Here is a 21,012-nt window from a genome sequence, read left to right on the forward strand (position 1 = left end):
TTAATTATTTCATTGTTGAATTGATAAAAGGTGGGGTTTTTTTCTAATTTATATATATATATATAATATATATATATATATACTTCATTTAAAAGCGGCAGAAATATAACAAAAATTGTTACTCAGAGTTTCAAGGTCTGAGTAACAGCTTTTGTTATATTTCTGCTGCTTTTAAATAAAGCATATTACTCTACCTCTCGTATGCATGCTCTATAACCGTGTTTACTAGGGGATTTTTAGAAAAAATAATGAAAAATAGTTCAGAATTACAGAGAAGAGAGAATTTCTTGCTTTTGTCATAAGGTAGCGAGATTGAGAGAATCAACCATTCTAAATTAAATTGTTCATTGTGGTCTTTTAGATCCCAAATTAATTTACTGAGTCCAGTACTGTTACATTTATTCCTATCCCTAAATGTTGAGTAATGGATAGAAATTATTTTAGATAACTCTAATGACGTGCTTCCAATGTAAAATCGTACTTTATTACGAGTACTGATTATACACTGGTATATAGAATTTTTAATTTTAGAGTTACTTGACATAAACTTAATTCTGTTGCAATTGACTTCAGATACAATAACCTTGTTATTAATATTTCTAGAGGGATGGATGGTATTAGCTAAATTAATGTTAGTATTAGTAAATGTATTAATATTTAACAGGTTGTTATTATGTGAAGGGATAATTTGTAAGAGTTTTTTTGTGTTGGAAAAACCAATCCTAACCGAATGTGAATTGATAATAGAGTAATACCTAGAATTCTTTGGAAAATTCCTAACAATAGCTTGACGAAATTGCAATGGGAGATTAGATTTAATTTGTCTCCTGTATGGAATAATTAACCAAATATTTTTACTACTATTTATCTTATTTTTAGTAATTGCATAAATACATACAGATAAATTAAGAAATCCAAGCTGATGAGATAACAGTTCACAATAATTCAAAAGGGAGTCCTCAAATGAATCCAATAAATAGAAAGAATCGTACAGCCATTTCCAGGAATGTGTGAAGAAGTGTGTAGGTAAAATCTTTTGAACTTCAGTAATTTCCTTCATCAGAGAATATGTACAGATTTGGAATTTTTAAACAAAATCATAAAATTATTCATGGGATTGTAAAAATATGTTTAAGAATACACAGTATAAAAATTTCATAAATTCCAGGATTCCATGTCGTTGGGCAAATGTTCATAGTGTAGAACTGTTCTACACTATGTGTCTGCTTTGATGAGGAGTATTATTGACCTTAGATCTTGTCTCTTTCATATTAATGCTTTAATATATATATATATATATATATATATATATATATATATATATATATATATATATAAAAACATATCTATATATATATATATAAAAACATATCTATATATATATATATATATATATATATATATATATATATATATATATATATATATATATATATATATATATATATGTTTATGGACTTATAGCGGTATGTAATCTGACTCAAGAAATCTCTAGTGAGACTTTTTATTGATGTACCTGAAGAGACCCAGAATGGGTCAAAACATGCATTGGACCAATAAAGTTTATTACACATTCCATCCCCTATTTTATTTATTAATACAATATATACACACACATCACGCACACATACATATATATAAATGAATACACACATATATGCAAAAATATCAAAGGGTCAAAGGTCCTTTGCAAGCCATTGGCTCATAAGGCCAGTTTCCCAGATTCTTTGATGTGTATACTTGTCAGCTGGATGGGGCACCAGACCATCACAGAATAACTCATTTTTGTCAACAATATGAAATGAAGTGTGTTGCTTAAGAATCCAATACATCATCAAGTCCAGGAATCAAAACCACGATATTATAATCATGAGCACAACACCACTAAACTATGTGCCCCCACAATATACATACACAGATACACATACACACACACACACATGAAATATTATAAAATTATAAACAGGCATACAACTGATATCAGATTCAGTTATGACATGTATTTAAGCATGAGGTGTGTTAACAAAGTCATTATGCAATTTGTAGACAATTAATAATTAAAGTGGAAAAAATTATCACAAGTATCTTTCTTATTCATTTTTTACAAATATGCTTGCTTGCCTCCCTCCCTCCCTCCATCCATCCCTACCTACCTACATACCTACCTACATACATACATAGATACATACATACATACATATGATGGGCTTCTTTTAGTTTCTACAAACTAAATCCACTAAAAAGGCTTTGGTCAGCTTGGGGCATTAGTAGAAGACACTTGGTGAAGGTGCCATGCAGTGGGAGTGAACCTGAAACCTAGTATAGGAGGAAGGAAGACAGTGTATGGATAGTCTCTAACCGCTGCTCCAAGAATAGATGCACAGATGGTGCATTTCTTTGGTAATGACAGTCATCCAACATTATAGCAGCAGTCTATTCCACCACTGGAGAAAGAATGAGGCAAAGTCTCAGCAGAGAGTTTTTGGTTTACTATTAGTGTGAGGTATAAAGGAAAGTGTAAACAAAGAGAGCAGAGGAAATAAGGCCATACTAATAAGAAGATGGATAACAATCATAACAAAGGATAGATATATAAATTTCTAGAGTTAGAGAAAGATATATAGCAAGGAGCGACTAGTACCACCAATATGAGTAGGGAAGTGGGGTGCTAAGTGGTTTGGTGTGAAGAAGACCATGTGTATGTGTAATAGTGACAGCATGTAGGTCAAGTACATTAGAATTATCAGTTAATTAGATTAGCCACCAGGAGTGGGAGGTGGTGTGGGAAGAGAGGAGAAGAGAGGTACTAGAGGGTTAGCATTCTGAGGGCAGTTTGTGCTCTTCAGATATGTGTTTGTTAATAGCTACTAAAATAAAGAAACTATTTATTGTAACTATTTTTTATTAATTAATAATTAAAATTGTAAGTTCAATGAAGAGTATGAAAATATGGCTAAGTGTGGGTATTGGAGTAGCATAGGAGTGAAAACGGAAAGATCTTCAAATTTGTACACAAACTGAGAATATCTAAAGTGGGTGCTACAATATGTTATGTAATTTCTAGAAAATAACATCTTGTTAAGTCATTGTATTATAAACAGAATGCATTATAAAATTAAGAATTATGGAAACATACAGAAGTCAAGTAAGTGGTGAATTTAGAATAGGAGAAACAAATGAAGATATAAGAGAATGAATAAAGTGTTGCTCTATAGATTAAATTAAATTAAATTAAAGAGATATATGAGGAACTTTTGCTGTATGTGAGTGAGAATTATATTGAGAGATTCAAAAGCACTACATTTAGATTTGTGATAAAATCAGAATGTTTTGAAGAATCTCTGGACAACAAGTGATAAATGCTTCATTTTTTCTGTTCAGTAATTGCTATGCATTATGTAATAAGGATTTGTATAGAATCTTTTAAGCTTAATAACACATTTTTTTAAGGTATATGGTCAGCTTATTATTTATTACAGGGGTTGGACAAAATAATGGAAACACCTTAAAATTTCAAACAAATTTATTTTGATTTGGGGTAGGACCACCTTTGGCAGTAATTACAACTTGAATTCTACGAGGTATGGACTCGTACAAAGTTTGAATTGTTTCTAAAAGAATTTTTGTCCATTCTTCAGCTAAAACTGTCTCCAGTTATTGTAGTGATGATGGTGGAGGATATCGCCCCCTTACTTGTTTTTCTAAAATGCACCATAAATGTTCAATAATATTGAGATCTGGGGACTGTGGTGGCCAGATAAGATGTTCAACTTCACTAGAATGTTCCTTGTGCCATTCAGTAGCAACTTTAGCTGTGTGAATTGGTACATTATCATCCTGAAAGACTGCATTTCCCTTCGGAAACAGTTCTGCAACCATAGGATGAATTTGAGCAGATAAAAGGCTTAAATAGTCTTGACTATTAATTCTGCTATGAAGAGAAACCATTGGGCTGGCAGATTTCCAAGATATAGCCCCCGATCATCACAGATACTCTTCCATGCTTAACAGTTGGAAGAAGGCACTTGAAGAAGCATTTGACCTTGGGTCAAATGCTTCTTTTGGCTGTCTGCACACGTATACTCAGCCAGTGGTTGGAAATAAGGTAAAGGATGATTTGTCCAAGAAAATAACATTCTTCCATTGCTCTAGGGACCAATTCTGTAGGTTTTTACTCCACTCTAAATGCTTTGCAACGTTTGTTTTTGAAAGTAGTGGTTTTCTGATGGCAGCCTTCCTGTGAAATCTGGCTTTGTGCAGCTCCCAGTGAACAGTTTTTGTAGAAACTGGTTTCTCAAGGTGGTCATTAAGCTCTGCAGTAATTTTGGGAGCTGTACTTTTGTGATCCTTTCTAACAATTCACATAAGAGTCCAATGGTCCCTATCTGAAAGTTTTGGTTTTCATCTGGAGTTTTGTTTCAACGAGGTTTTCCCCTCTTTCTCAAAGGCTGTCATTACTTTCGAGACAGTACTTCTTGATACACCAAACATTTCGGCTGTTTTCGTTACGCTAGTTCCTGCCATACGAGCACCAACAATTTGATCTCTTTGAAAGTCCGATAGATCTGTCATTTTAATGAATTTTAATTACCTTATTCTGATGATATCTGAAAAGTAAACAGCAATTTTAGCAAAACATTTTAAGCAACACTTATAATAAATCAAAAACATAGAAATAAACAAGCTTCTGACGGTTTTATAGATATTTCAAAATTATGATGCTATGATGCTAGATGTTTCCGTTATTTTGTCCAACCCCTGTAGATTTATTGTGTTTAGTAGATTTAAAAGAGCTCAAGTTGGCATTTAAAATTGATGGTGGCTCCAATATACACTTATAAATGTTAAATCTTCAGTAGTTGCCTGATAATGGACAGCCTCTATGTATTTTACTGTTGCATCCTTTATATCATATGTTAGTGTTATTACTAAGATATCAATCTGGGTTAACTTGAATCTGTCAGATTCATCTCCCTCGTATATAATATATTCTAGAGTATTGTCAGTGTTATGTATGCTATTATTATTAGTAGTAGAATTAGAATTAGCAGTAGTAATATTGATGATAGAATGAGTGGATGTCCCATTTTAAGTGAGGTTAGTATGTTTATCCATACTCTTGCCCGTGTGTTTTTGAAGGCACATGGCTTAGTGGTTAGGGTATTCTGCTCATGATTGTAAGTTTGTGAGTTTGATTTCCAGCAGCACGTTCATCATTATCATCATCGTTTAACGTTCGTTTTCCTTGCTAGCATGGGTTGGACGGTTCAACTGGGGTCTGGGAAGCCAGAAGGCTGCGCCAGGCCCAGTCTGATCTGGCAGTGTTTCTACAGCTGGATGCCCTTCCTAATGCCAACCACTCCGTGAGTGTAGTGGGTGCTTTTTACGTGCCACCTGCACAGGTGCCAGATGAGGCTGGCAAACGGCCATGATCGGATGGTGCTTTTTTATGTGTCACCGGCACGGGGGCCAGACGAAGCTGGCAACGGCCACAATCGGATGGTGCTTTTTACATGCCACCGGCACGGAGGCCAGTCGTGGTGGCACTGGCAACGGCCACGTTCGGATGGTTCTCTTACATGCCACCGGCACAGGTATCTCAGCTACAATTTCCATTGATGTTGATCGATTTCGATTTGTCCTTGAAATATGACATTTCATTTCACATACACTCAGCTCCAGTACGCGCAGCTGGAAGAAATGAGTTGGACCTGCATTTCAAAGGGCCAGCCTTGTCACATTCTGTATCACATTGAATCTCCCTAAGAAGTACATTAAGATTATGCATATCTGCAGAGTGCTCAACCACTTGCACGTTAATTCCACGAACCCTAGACAGAGTGTCAGGAACTCACTTTGTAGTAGTTATCAATTTCAGTATTCATTATGCTACATATATGTAAGTATATATGAGGATTAAGGCTACCATAGGTTTCATGTTAATGACACCCTTAGAAATTTTCAAGCTTATCACATGGAAGATTGGTGTTCATCTTCAGTTTACATCAAAACATGAAAAATCAGATAAAATCACAATAAAAGTCTTGAGATTTTTGGTTAAACAAAAACAAGACATCAGGGGAACAACTTTTGGATGATCATCTCCTTTGGATTTGAATCGCGGAAAAATATGCTTCATTCAACTTTTTCTCACCCATGTAGATGCACACACATACCTGCATCGATATTTTACTTGCATTAATATTTTATGATTTTAAAACTTGTGCACTTAATAGGTCATATTTATATATATGTGCACCTGGTTGCCAAATGTTTATCACATTTTGGCATCAATGTTTTTACAGTGGTGTTATAATTGTGTATATCTAAATTTATGTATATATTCATGAATTAGTATATATATATATATTTTCAGTTTGTGGATCATGTGTTGTTTTATGCATTATGCATACATCCTCATGTATGTGCACACACACATACACTACACATATACATGCATCCCCACACACATACAGCCGCACGCACACAGTCACACACATGCACACATATATATACATACATACAATATGTACATATATCTGTATATAGATTTTGGATGTGTGCATATGACTGGAGTTTCTCTTATCACATTTTTTACACACATTTTCCTGTCAAGTTTGTAAAGTTGTAGGGTTCTTGAATGATAAGTTTGTTTATATCATGTAATGCCCTGGGTATTGTAATGCTCATCTATTTGAGTGTTGGAAGAGCTCAGCACGAAGGCAAATGTCTTTTATGCTTAAAGTTCATATGGTGCATACATTTAATGTTCACACTCAGAGGAGAAAATCTAGCTAGGATGGGGTGACAGAGTAGGTAGTGGGTCCTCTTTGAAATATTTGAGTGTAAAATATTGCTTATGCATGCAGAGAGAGAAAGTTTAATCTCTAATGTTTAAAATATTAGTTTTTGATTGGATGATATTTAGCTTTTCAGTTATACATAGCTCACATTTGGTGCAGGTTGCTTACTCCTCTTTATTTTAGTGTCCATATCATTGCTTAATACTAATGCTGATATAACACACACATCCAGAGGATGTGGCAAGCATAGCATAATTGATGGTGGAATAATGCAAAGACAACTGCTATGACATGTATGTTGGTCAATGCTCATTACAACCTTCTTTTCAGATGCTGAAAGCTACAGTTCTCCCTCTCCATGTTACTTCCTATTTCTCTTTACATTCCCTCAGAGTCAGCACAGTCAATGTAGGCACATTGAAAGGTAGGTCTAGTGAGATTGTTGAGATGCTTGAAAACAGACATGTTGATGTGTGCTGTATCCAAGAAGTTTGGTGGAGGGGAGCTTCAGCTAGGTTCCTGGGAGGGCAACTTTAATGGAGTATGAAGCGTTGGCATCCTTCTAACAAAGAAATAGGTAAGTCAGAGTTTGTGATAGGGTACTTAAGCTCAGACTAACTTTGCAGAATAGCACTGCAACAGTCATCTCTGCCTGTGCCTCACAACTGGACTTGCCAAATGAACAAAAGGACTTTTTATGACTCTTTTGTAGGCTACAAGTGACAGAGACCTGTGACGGATTATATACTCTTTTAATGAGTATATAATCCGAATATGGAATTGCGAATTTACAGTCTACTTACGTTGCATCAATAATCTGATGAAAAATCACTGGTGCAAATTTTAAGCCAAATGGTAACCTGTTGTATTGATATATGTGTTAATTGTTAGGTATATAGAGCATTCATCATCTACTCTAATTTATAGGTACGTGTCAGAGAGATCCAATTCAGAAAATATCTTGCCACCATTTAATTTTGCAAAAATATCCTCCAGAGTAGGTAGCAGATAGTGGCACATTTTAAAACATTCATTAAAACAAGTGGAAAAATCAGCACACATTCTGGTTTTATTATTCTTTTTCTTAATGTACACACATGGTGCTGCCCATTTAGAATATTCCACTTTTTTGGGATAACTCCAATTTTTTCTAGTCTTTCTAACTCTAAGTTTATCTGTTCTAACACTGCGGATGGTATTGTTCATTTTTGTTTAAATGTCAGTATGGCATTTTTTTCTATTTGAAACCATGTCTTCATTTTGGTACACAGACCTAATTTATTGGACAGAACTTCAAGAAAAATATTAAACATTTTTTGTTTTTAATTTGTCTGACAACTTATTTGTACTGGAGGAAAAACCATTTACATTTTTACAGAAAAGATTGATGGGGTGGTCCCATACATTAAACAATTCCATTCAGTCATTACTGAACAAGTTTGTTGTATATTTGGATGCAAAAATTTTAGCCTTTAAGTTTTTTTCACGAAATGTAATGTTACTTATCAATTTGCCCTTAAAATATAATTTTTCCACAGGCAATTTTCAAGGTTTCATTTAACTTATGTCTCCTGATCTTTTTCCATGTATTTGTGTTTTATTGAGATGTCACTGCCAGTATCCAATTGTAACTATACGTTTGTATTATTAATTTTTACATACACAAATTTTCTTTGAGGCTCATTCGTATTTTTTGTTGCCAATAATTTGTTCATACGACTTTTTTCTGTTGAACTGTTTTTTAATTTCTGTCCTACAGTGCAACTTTTTATGGCCTATTTTAGTTTTCTTTTACAACTAATAAAATTTATTGCTCATAATTTTTTACTTTAGCCAAAATTGTTGTGTACCACTTACTACTGTTACTCCCTCGCTTAATGTTGCATCATGGCTCCTTGAGAAGCAAAACAATTGTATACTTGTTGCATAATTAATTAGAAATATTCATCTCACTCTACTTTTAGTATTGAGTTATTTACTTAGTTTGTGAAATTTTTCTTATTCTAACAATCAAGTAATATTAGCCTTTTTTTTTGAAAAAATAACACGTAATATAGCTTAAAGTGGAACAATCTATCTGGAGCCAGATCCTATACTAGAAACAAAGAAACCTTGCTATACCTATGCATAACTGGAAGCTCTTAAATTCTTTTTGTTAAAATACCAAATTCTCAGTAGACAGTACAAATCCTTTCAATCCAACATAAAATGTTCAAAACTTTAAAAAATTTTGAAACTACTTACATATCCTAACACATAAGTTCACATCACATATGACTTTACTCATCCTCTAATCGAACTGATTTTGTAAATGCATTTCTTCCAACTTAATATCTATTTGACTTTATTTTTCACTACCTACCCCTATATATTGGAATCTATTACTCTATCATAAGGACATTCCTTCTGCCTTACAGCATGCATTCAATAAAACTGAAGATAATGAAGGTGTTGCCTTTCTTATGTTCAATGTTATTCATACCAAGTAGCATGCTTACACATTTACTCCTATAGGTGCAGGAGTGGCTGTGTGGTAAGTAGCTTGCTTACCAACCACATGGTTCTGGGTTCAGTCCCACCGCGTGGCACCTTGGGCAAGTGTCTTCTACTATAGCCTCGGGCCGACCAAAGCCTTGTGAGTGGATTTGGTAGACAGAAACTGAAAGAAGCCCGTCGTATATATGTATATATATGTATGTGTGTGTGTGTGTCTGTGTTTGTCCCCTCCAACATCGCTTGACAACCGATGCTGGTGTGATTGCGTCTCCGTAACTTAGCAGCTCGGCAAAAGAGACCAATAGAATAAGTACTAGGCTTACAAAGAATAAGTCCTGGGATCGATTTGTTCGACTAAAAGTGGTGCTCCAGCATGGCCGCAGTCAAATGACTGAAACAAGTAAAAGAGAGAGTAAAGAGAGTATACATTTACCAATTAACTGATTCAGTTTTCAGCACATCACTATATTTGTAACTAATGGATTTTCTGTGATTAGCTATATAGTCCTCTTTGTGGAATTATGTGTATTTGCATGTTTGCCTGTGCACGATTCTTCATAAAGCTATAATATGTCTGCAAAGTGTCCATTGCATGATGCCATACTTATTTGTATAATGCATCTGAATATGTGTATACATTCACACCTTTGTATGTTTATTTTTACATCAATCTGACCATATTTGACTCTGAAGCTTAATTTAGAGGGCATGTGTGTGTGTGTGCGTGCGTGAAAGAAAGAGAGAGTTTGTGTTTTTTAATTGTGTTTGATTTTTCATGTTTAATATCTTTTGAGAATTCTTTATTTCAGGAGATGGTTGTAAAATAGCACCTCCTAATTGGTCTTTACCTTACTCTGCTGTACCTTCAATTCCTTCAACCTTACCACCAACCCTGGAAGGTACACCAGTCTGCAAACTACAGCGCTCTCAAAGCTATCGAGCTAACCCTGAAAGAGAGCCAGTCCCTGAAAGAATACGCAGTATGACACCACAACCACCTCAAGATCCAGAAACTAAGTAATGTTTGATTTTCCTTATTAAATTTGTTTATTTTAAGAATTTTGTTTACAAACAATATTTTAAAGTTGAAAGTACATCAGTTAAAATGAGGGAGGTTTAAAGCTAAATTCCCACTTTTATTTGAAAGTAACGGTTATCATCCCATTCATAGTAACTTATATGATATATTTAATTACTGGAGCACCATTGAAGACTTTGTCTTCATGTTCTATATATAAGTTACCTTTGTAAAGCTTATCTTTCTCTATTCAATACTCACAGATGAATTTGAACTCAACACAGTAAGCAAACAAAACTTTCATCAATTTCACTGTGTTACTGCCATATAGGGCTGCAAGATTGTCATATGTTATAGCCACAGATATGATACAGTGCAGAGGACAACACACTAACTGGCAGTCTTTTGGTTCTTACTGCTATAGCTTGTCACCTCAGCCATTTACATCATTTCATTACATCTGTATCCTACTTTTCTGATGTCTTGCTTTGTAGAAATTACATTTCTTCCTTTCCTAATAACTGTGGCCCTTTCAATCCTTACTAGCAGTTTTGTCAAATGTACAACATAGAAGTAACATAGTCCATTTCATTCTTCATTTTCATGCTATCTAGTGGTAATGCTGTTCAGTTCAAACTTCACTGTTATTCCATCCTCTACTGGTAATATCACTAATTGCTACAGATTCTATGCTCCACTGTGTTCCCAGTAATGTTATTTATTCCTTATATTTCAATAGAGAAAATAGCAGTACCCATAGACACTGTAAAACGTCCTAAGCTAGTGAAATTAAAGTAAATAATATTCAGTTTCTTCTGTGTACTAAAACATGATTCAAGTGGGAATACATCAGAGGGTTAAAATATGCTCATTATAATGAGAACAAGAGAGGCTGGAGAATCACATTGGTTTGGTTGCAGAAGAGATTTTAGGTGATGTAGACTAACAGATCTCTGGTTGATCTGACTTACAAGCTGTATTAGTGGATACTGAAAAGACAAGGTAGCTCAATTTATGAAAGAGATAGTTATTTACAGTTCTTTCTCATACCTGTGAGATGTTCGAACAATAAAGTAAATCTTACAATCATAATACCATCAATCAAGTTACAGTTTTAATACATGTTCATAAACTAAATACCAGTTGTTATAATATTCTTTTTTTTTTTCATTTTTTTTTTTTACTGTGGCCATGACCTTTATATTATTTTTATTGATAAACTGTGACAGAATGGATGTCAATTTTTCAGTTGAAATGTAGTGAATTCATGTCCCAGATTTACTTTTGAATTATATGTATAACTTTAATATCATTATTATGTCAGCAACTGTCTAACATTAAGTAGATTATGAGATTATAAAAATTCAAAATTTCAAAATAACAAGGAACCAGCTGACAGAGTGTTTGATTGAACCCTCCTTTCACAAAAGAATAAATGAATGTATAACATTTGTTTACCTTTCATTACAGGGTTCGAATGGAACGGATGGAGGCCCAACTAGCAAATCTGACTGCTTGGGTCCACAATACTGTAATTCCGTCAAGATCTCATCACACCAATGGCAGGACAAGCAGCATGCGCAGTAATTGCAGTACAGTATCAGACAGTACATGTACTGGTTCCACAGCTAGTAGTAAGTATAACCAACTCAGTAGTCTCAGTAGTTCTTAATTTACTTCATGTTTTAAATCTTTTTATCTTTACAAGTGCTGTGGAACTGGTCTGTCACTTCACTTATGCTATTAATAACATTAGAAGAAGGAGGAATATTATTTTTCCTCATGTCTGTTAACACTTCCTGGATATAAAATGCTAAGCAATTGACTCTGTTTGTCACACTTAGAGGAAATAATATACTATTGATAATAGATTTTTTTTTAAATTTCGTAGCATTCGGACTGATGTAGATGTCTTTAAAGCCGTCCAATTTGTGGCAGTATAGAAAAAGAATTATAAAACCACCAATGGAAGATTTTAAAAATAATTATTTTAACAATAGTTTTATAAAACATGCAGAAGGGGCTAGAATAAAAATGTTGCATAAATGAAAAGTCTCATCTCAGAAATATAAAATTTTAATTTAATTATGAGGGAACTTAACTCAGGAAGGGGAAGGATGTGACAATTGTGATTTTTAAAAAATAAGTGATGTATAGTCAATTGAATACACCACCCCTGTATTATTATAAGGCTTGTTTTAACTAAGAGCTAGGAAGCAAATTTCATCTAAACAGTTGGTTGGTACAGTCATCTCCACTGCCTTAATAATGATATAAATAATTAGTTTTAAATACAAGGCCAAATTTTCTAGAGGAGAATGTATATTTAATTGGCTTCACTAGTATCAGTGATACTTGCTTTATCTCTCCCAGAGGAATGAATGCCAAAGTCAATCTGATCGCTTTGAAAGAAACCAAATATTCATACTAATTTGTTACTTTTAACAATAGTAGTATTGATTGTAATAAATATTTTTTAAACCAAGTTAGTAAGTTTTAAATTAATATAACACATGGACTATGACATAAAAATTTCACTTTCCTCCAAACACCAATTTTAACTATGGAAATACAAGATACCTTGTTATACTACATGGGCACCTTTGAATATAAAGTAAACTCCCACTTTTTGGTCCAAGACAGTTACATAAAATGTCATTTCCTGGATGCCATCCTTTCACTTTGTTTATTGGTGGATGATGGCAATTCAGTTTTTCCTCAGGCAGTGGTTGTTGTTGTTTACTCTTACTTCAGCTCTGATGAATCTGACCTATGACCAAAGACATTCCAGTCATGACCAACTTGTCATTTTTTTATATAAGCGAAAATATTTTTCAATATTTTCTTTCTTTTTTTAAGACAATAGTATGCGATATGTTGGGACATTTAGCTGGTATACCTAGCAGATCAAGCAGCTATTTAGAGGCTGTGTCATTGACCTATTACCCTTAAGTAGACAGGAGTGATTATGAAGATAAATAGTTGATTGCAATAATGTAGAGGGACAACTTCATTCTTTAAATGTTTTACTGAAAGCTTTAAAAAAATAACTTCAATTAACCCCTTTTAATTTTTCAAATAGTGTATTTAAACAATCATACATTTTGTAAATATGGGAACAAATTAGGGTACAAAATATTAGAAGATAAACGACAATATTTATTTATATTACAAGATAGAAATGTTATCTATTTATATGATTCAGTGATAAAAACTCAGACAAAACTGGAGGTTAATAAACTAGAATAAACTGCCCACATCAGTTGTTAGCTGTTGGGACACAACATTCTTCAAAACTTAAGAACTCATTCACTGTTCACTTCATGTGTGCAGTCTATGTATTGTTCATGTAGTTTGGTTACTTTTTCTGATAAGTTGTTGTGCACCTGAGCACTGAATACAATAAGTTCATTGTGTGTGTATATATATATATATATTTTGAATAACACCTAGAATGAGTATAGTTGGATTACCAATTTTCATTCACCTTTTTCTAAGCCAAGTATATTCACAATAAAAAATAAATGAAATCCAAATCAAAATTTTTAATTCCAACTTTAGTTCATATATCATTTTTATGAATCAGTGATTTCAGCCATTCATTCCCCAACATAATATAGAATAGAGAGATATTCCCTCAACAAGCTGTTACCTACTTTCCATTCTAGTTGATAAAAATTTTCATTATACAACTAATATTCCTTAGAAATGCATGAAGCATGAACCCCTTAAAGTCACAAATATATCCATGTGAGGAATTTAGCCTTTTTGTTACTTTGAAAGATGTTTATGTTGTGGCTGTGGTGTTTTATGTATAAACACACACACACACACACACATGTATGCCTGTATATATATATATATATATATATATATATATATATATATATATATATATATATTATATATATATATATATATATAATATATATATTATATATATATATATATATATTATATATATATATATATATATATATATATAATATATATATATATATATATATATATTTAATGTAGGATAAAATTTTTTTGAAAAAAAAATTTTATCAATGGCCAGCATATTGAAAAATAACTTTAAAGGTTAAATTTATAAACAACTTATAAATAAGGGCAAACGAAAAAATTTCTAATGCCAAATATGCTGAAATTATATATATATATATATATATATATATATATATATATATATATTCAGTAGTTCATTTAGCTAAAAAAAGTATACTCTAAAACAGTAATATATTTTTTTTAAATGTTGATTGTTATGGCCGGTCAGAGAGTGACTATTGGCTTTGCACATATAAAATACTTAGCAATACAGGTGATTCATCAAACTCAAACAACTGAAGGCACATAGCCTTTCTACAACTGGAGGGAAAAAGATGTCTTGATTAGTTAGTTTTATAAACAAAACATACATCAAGAGGATATTACAGGCAGGACCAGGTTATGTAAGGGAGTGTCTTTAACACTTTCTGTATGGCCATTCTGAATGTATTTTTTCGTTTACAAAACTAACTGACCATGTCTTCCTCCCACCAGTTGTAGAGAGGTTATTGCCTTTGGCTATTTGGGCCTGATGAGTTGTTTATATAGCAAAGCACTTTTGATAGGTGCAAAACTAATGGTCACTCTCTGACCAGCCATAACATTGAGCTTCCTGAATGTGTGTGTGTGTGTGTATATGTCTATGTATTTGTTTTGCAAGATTCCTGATGTGAAATCATGTGTTGAAACAGATATTGTTATACTTCAGGATGGTAATTATTTTTTGCATCATATATTCATTCTTCACTTCAGCTTTATTATTGTTTAGTGGTACACACTATAGAAAGATAGAAAGACAGACTGGAATAAACAGAACAGGAGGAGACACATGAGATGGAGAGTTGCTCAAGAGGTCATAGTATGTGTGATGAAAGATTTAAGACCAAGGACTCAAAAATAAGAACGACAATAAAGCTGAAGTGAAAAACAAATATATAGTGCACGTGTTTATTTGGCAAAATAAAATTACCATCCTGAAACATAACAATATATATATATATATATATATATATATATATACATCTAATGTAGGATAAAATGTGTTTTGAAAAAAAATTTTATCAATGGCCAGCATGTTAAAAAATCCCTTTAAAGGTTAAATTTATAAATAACTTATAAAATAAGGGCAAAAGAAAATTAGAATTTTTCTTTGCCCTTATTTTATAAGTTATATATGTGTGTGTGTGTGTGTGTGTGTGTGTGTAATATAATATGTGACAATTATTTGGTTGGCATAATAAAACACCGAGTTTTGTTGTCATACTACTACTATTAATATATATATATATATTTCTGCACACACATACACATACATATACATATAAATATACATACTAAAAATATATATCCTTTAAGTTCATTTACGGGAAACATTTTGAATATGCATATAAAAGCTCTTATTTTATGACTACAGTCTAATGAGCCCAACTGGAAATACCAGTTTTTGGAGCCACACTGAGTTGTGCTGACAGAATGTAGGATAAATATAGTAATAATAATGATAATAATAATCCATGGATGGAATGTATAAATATTTTAATGCATTGCCACAAGTGATGAAATTATTTGGTTTAACCCAATTTTCAATTCACAAATAAAATTTGATATATTCTTATGAATAAACGAATACACTGCAGCAGTGTTATAACAATATAACTGAAACAAATGACAGTAACCACATGGAACACAACAACAATCTTTTAAAAACCGACAATGCAACACACTAACATGAACTGTAAATTCTCTTGTTTTTAATGGGACAACCATTTATGTTATTGCAGTAAAAAATTATAGGGAGGTGTCATAAATTGAATAGTTCTTACCAATCTGTGCCAAACAGATTGATTGTATTATCCCCAATGAATAATTTTGCTTCACATGTCTCTTCTCAAAATGTGATAATTTATCGTCTGTTACACCACGTGCTATTTTTGCTGTTTTATGTAATCTAAGTTTACCAATTTTTTTCCAAATATCCACATTTATAATTGAGATGTCACTACCTGTGTCTAATTGTCATTTAGTATTCACATAATTTATTTTTATGTGCACAAATTTTCTATTTTTTGTGTCGCAATCACTCTCTGCTGAAAATACCTTAGAACTTTTTGTGTTTGAGCCTCATAGTCTTGTTCTACAATGAGAACTTTTGTATCCCAGCTTCTGACAACTATGGCATTTTCTGTTTTTAAACAGACAATCCTTTTTGCAGTGTAAGCCTCTACAACCATAACAAGGATCGGGGCTTGGCATTGTTTTTGATTGTGCTTCCTGAGACGACTCATTAGAATTTTTGCAGGGTCTTTATCTTGTATTTTTTTACACCATGTTCAAGATTTACCATAGTCTGACATTCTTTTGTGATGGTCTGTAGAGAATCCTTGCTCGAATTTCTTTTATCTTCAGGTGCTATAAGTCCTTGCACAAAAATAATTGATTTGAACATATCCTGAAGGAGGTCCTGGAGTTTGAAATTTTTGCACATACAGTTGACTACTCCAGCATAGGTGATAAAATCCTCCTCCTCATTTTTTGTTAAGTTCTAACACTCCATTCTGGTATTGGATAATGAACTTCTATCACAAAAAAATTTTGAAAGCAGTTCCATGGTTTCTTGAAAACCAATCTAACTCGACTTTTGGGGCAGAATACAGTTACTGTAATGCTCATGTTTGGCAGGAGCTATATTGCATAGTAAAAGCCTTACTTTCTGCTTCTCTGACCATGAATTGCACTCACTGATAAAAATTTACTTGTATCTTCCATAATACGCAGGAAACAATACCCTCCTCCGCATTATAAGTAAATTCAGAAATTACGTTAGCTACACTGTCCGGTGTAAACAAGCTTACTGGATTTTCAGACTTTGCCAACTGTAACTCAATTGTTGTTGTTGTAGTATTTGTTTTTGCAACTCCTGTAGTTGTTCCTGTTGCTTCTCTTGAAGCTTTTCTACTGCGGCTAATAGGCTTTCCATGATGCAGAAATTGTCAAATAGCCAATATGAGTTTTGAATGATCCTCATCATCAGATGTTATATCCTTATGGACGAACGAATACACAGCAACAGTTTAATAACAATATGATTGAAACAAGTGGCAGCAACCACATGGAATGTAAAAACAATCTTTTAAGAACCAACAATCCAACATGCTAACTCAAACTGTAAACTTTGAACTCCAACTTTGAATTATCAACACACGAACTACCTCACTTACTCAGACCACTACTATTTATATGTAATGGTCCAACCCATTCTCACCGTTCTCGCACAACAAAATCCAAAATAGGTCGGGAATTCTTCTCAGTGTTAGATTGGCACTTCCCAAAATCTTCCAAATATCACAAAATCATCAACAGGCATAATGTAAAATTAGCATATGTGACCTCTTACAATCATACACAAACTAAGTAATATAAAACTCAATAGGATAAAACTAGAGTGGGGGGGGGGCAAAAAGAAAAACTGCTGCACGTAACATAATAAACAACAATGGAAAGGTTGCAAATGGGTATAATAAAACCTCATTAATAACAAAAACTGGTTCAAACAATGCCGAACACAGTTACAGGAGGAAGAACAAATGTGACCACCAGTAATACCTCTGCTTACCGGAAAGAACCAGAAAGGATAATATAACATGTAACTGCTGACAAAAAAAGGAATGCAAGTTTAACAACAATTGCATGATAAAGAACGTGTTTTACAAATGTGAGCTGAAGGTGGGTACACAGAAATATGTGTACACCATGATAAATTGTCTGTGCAATCATCTGTCGTAATTTTCCAATGTAAGCAAAGCACTCCACACCACTATCTAATCTCCTCTGGAGACTCAAAAAGAATGGAGTGGAGCATATGACTTTCTGGTCTATAATAAAAATTCTGCACCATACAATAGAACATCATGGATTCTATTCTTTTGTTCTTATATTTGTTTCAGTCATTTGACTGCAGCCATGCTGGAGCACCGCCTTTAGTCCAACAAATCAGCCCCAGGATTTATTCTTTGTAAGCCTAGTACTTATTCTATCAGACTCTTTTGCCAAACCGCTAAGTTACAGGAACATAAACACATCAGCATCAGTTGTCAAGCAATAGTGGGGACAGACACAGACACACAAACATATATAAACACACACAAACACACACACACACACACACACACACACACACACATATATGACAGGCTTCTTTCAGTTTCCGTTCACCAAAACCTACTCTCAAAGCTTTGGTTGGTCTGAGGCTATAGTAGAAGACACTTGCCCATGATGCTATTCAGTGGGACTGAACCCGGAATCATGTGGTTGGTAAGCAGGCTACTTACCACACAGCCACTCCTAGAGAAACCTTACTGGTCATCACATCCAGAGAAAACATAATTAATTGGCACTCTTAAGTTATATCATGTAAGCATAAAAGCAAGGCAACATTCTTAGAATTTGAAAAAATATTTTGAGACAGAAAAAACACTAACCACTTTTAGCATATAATAGAACAAGAGATGAACAGATAAAGAACTAAACAAAATAACCACTATTTTCATATGCTACAGGATATACCATTATACTACCAAAAGTAATTAAAAGGATATCGTAAGAGAATATCATTTGCCAACTCAGACAGTGAACTCCAATAACCTGCTGAGCCAACTACATCTGGATTCATTGAGGGGTGCCTGTTGTGACTAAGGTCAAACCAAAGAACTATACTACTCATCCTGACATCAGCATACTCAAATATCAAAATAAGTCTAGCATCACTTCACTGACACACCTCCATCTCCTTTATAACTACCGTTCCTTTCTATCTTTCCATGAACTTCCACTCCTCCTCACCAAACACACATGGAACTGTTCACATACCTCAATCAACCTTTTCATTGGTCAAAATTGACAAACAACCCTCAGTTATACATCCGTTAATGCCATGGCGCCTGAAGAAATGAACACATGAATATGATCCACCTGATGTCTATGGATACTATGGACTGTATCCCAGAAATATGGACTATGATCTTAAGAAACATGTGATTTGTGGAAATGCACATAGCGATGCATTAAAATATTTATAAATACCAGCTATAAATCCTCATTATTATTATTACATAAGGCGCGAGCTAGCAGGATTGTTAGCACACTGGATTAAATGGCAGATCGAGAAATTAATTTTTTGTAACTAAACACTTCCAAACTTCGGATACTGGTAGAATGTGTCATATAAAATATCTTTTACTCTTAGTGCTGTTGAGAAAAGTTTATATTTTCAAAGTTATTTCGTGTTAAAGTTGTTGTATTTTGGTAATTTCAACCAATCAATGACGTGTATTCAGCCGAATAAAATTACTGCTGTTGTTTGTCAATAACTTCCGGTGGTGTATATTTCGTTTGTCACTGTTATTTATGACATATTTCATCTCAGTTACATTCGGATGAATAAATGAATGTATCTGAAGCATGTTTACTTCATGGCACCACCATAATTGTTCGGGCATTTCTACTGCTTTTAGGGTTTTTCCTATTTTTCAGCTATTATTTTTGGAAAGACTTCCTCTTCCCCCCATTTTCTTGCAAATTATTGTCTTTTTTTTAATCTTTTTTGTCAAGAATCGGAATTTTGAAATTTGTTGCCCCTCCCTTACTCCTCCCCTCCAATTTCCTCATTTTTCACTTTTTTCCGTAACTCTAACCCTAAAACCCCAACCCTATCCCGAAAACCCTAACATTAACCGTAACCCTAAAACCTTAACCCTAACTCTAAAACCTTAACCCTAACCCTAAAACCCTAACCCTAACCCTAACTCTAAAATCCTAACCCTAACCCTAAAACCCTAAAGCTAAACACACGAATGATGTCATAAATAACAGTGACAAACGAAATATACACAGCTGGAAGTTGTTGACAAACAACAGCAGTAAATTTATTCAGCTGAATACATGTCATTGATTGGTTGAAATTACCAAAACACAACAACTTTAACACGAAATAACTTTGAAAATATAAACTTTTCTCAACACCACTAAGACTAAAAGATGTTTTATATGACACATTCTACCAGTGTCTGAAGTTTGGAAGTGTTTAGTTACAAAAAATTAATTTCTCGATCTGCTGTTGAAAGGGAAAAGATCTGTGATATTTCACCCATCACTGCATTCTGAGTTCAAATTCCACTGAGGTTAACTTTGCCTTTCATCCCTTTGGGGTCAATAAAATAAGTACAGGTTGTACCTATAGTAGAAAGGATTATTATCATTATTACATATATATTTATATTTATATAATATATATATATATATATATATTATATATATATATATATATATATATATATATATTACTTGAAGCCTCTGACGAAGTAGAAGGGGATAGAGCATCACAGGGGGTAGAATACAGCTGGACGTTTCTAAGGGACAACCTGCTGAGAGCCACTGACCAGATCTGTGGCTGGTGCAAAGTCCCCTCTCGACCTAGAATAACGTGGTGGTGGAACAATATTGTAGACAGGGCTATTAGAGAAAAGAGACAGGCTTGGAAGGTCTGGAAAAATGGGGGTAGCAGGGGATTGTATCAGACTGCCAAAAGAGAAGCTAGGAGACAGGTTTATTTAGCCAGAGGGGAAGCAGATAAGAAAAAATTTGCCAATGTTC

General features: G+C 33.5%; 1 protein-coding gene across 15 annotated transcripts in view; it reads left to right on the top strand.

Moving 5' to 3' along the window:
- The window catches only part of LOC115216158 (sickle tail protein-like), a 460,762-nt gene that overhangs the window by 305,758 nt on the left and 133,992 nt on the right, over nucleotides 1–21,012 (top strand). For all 15 annotated transcript variants that reach the window (XM_036506378.1, XM_036506375.1, XM_036506376.1 and 12 more), the window contains 2 exons: nucleotides 10,109–10,316; nucleotides 11,788–11,951. In XM_036506378.1, coding sequence (XP_036362271.1) covers nucleotides 10,109–10,316; nucleotides 11,788–11,951 — 372 coding nt within the window. The remainder of the gene's footprint in view (nucleotides 1–10,108; nucleotides 10,317–11,787; nucleotides 11,952–21,012) is intronic.

This window comes from Octopus sinensis, linkage group LG10 (assembly GCF_006345805.1).
Source record: "Octopus sinensis linkage group LG10, ASM634580v1, whole genome shotgun sequence".
NCBI classification, from domain to species: Eukaryota; Metazoa; Mollusca; class Cephalopoda; order Octopoda; family Octopodidae; genus Octopus; species Octopus sinensis.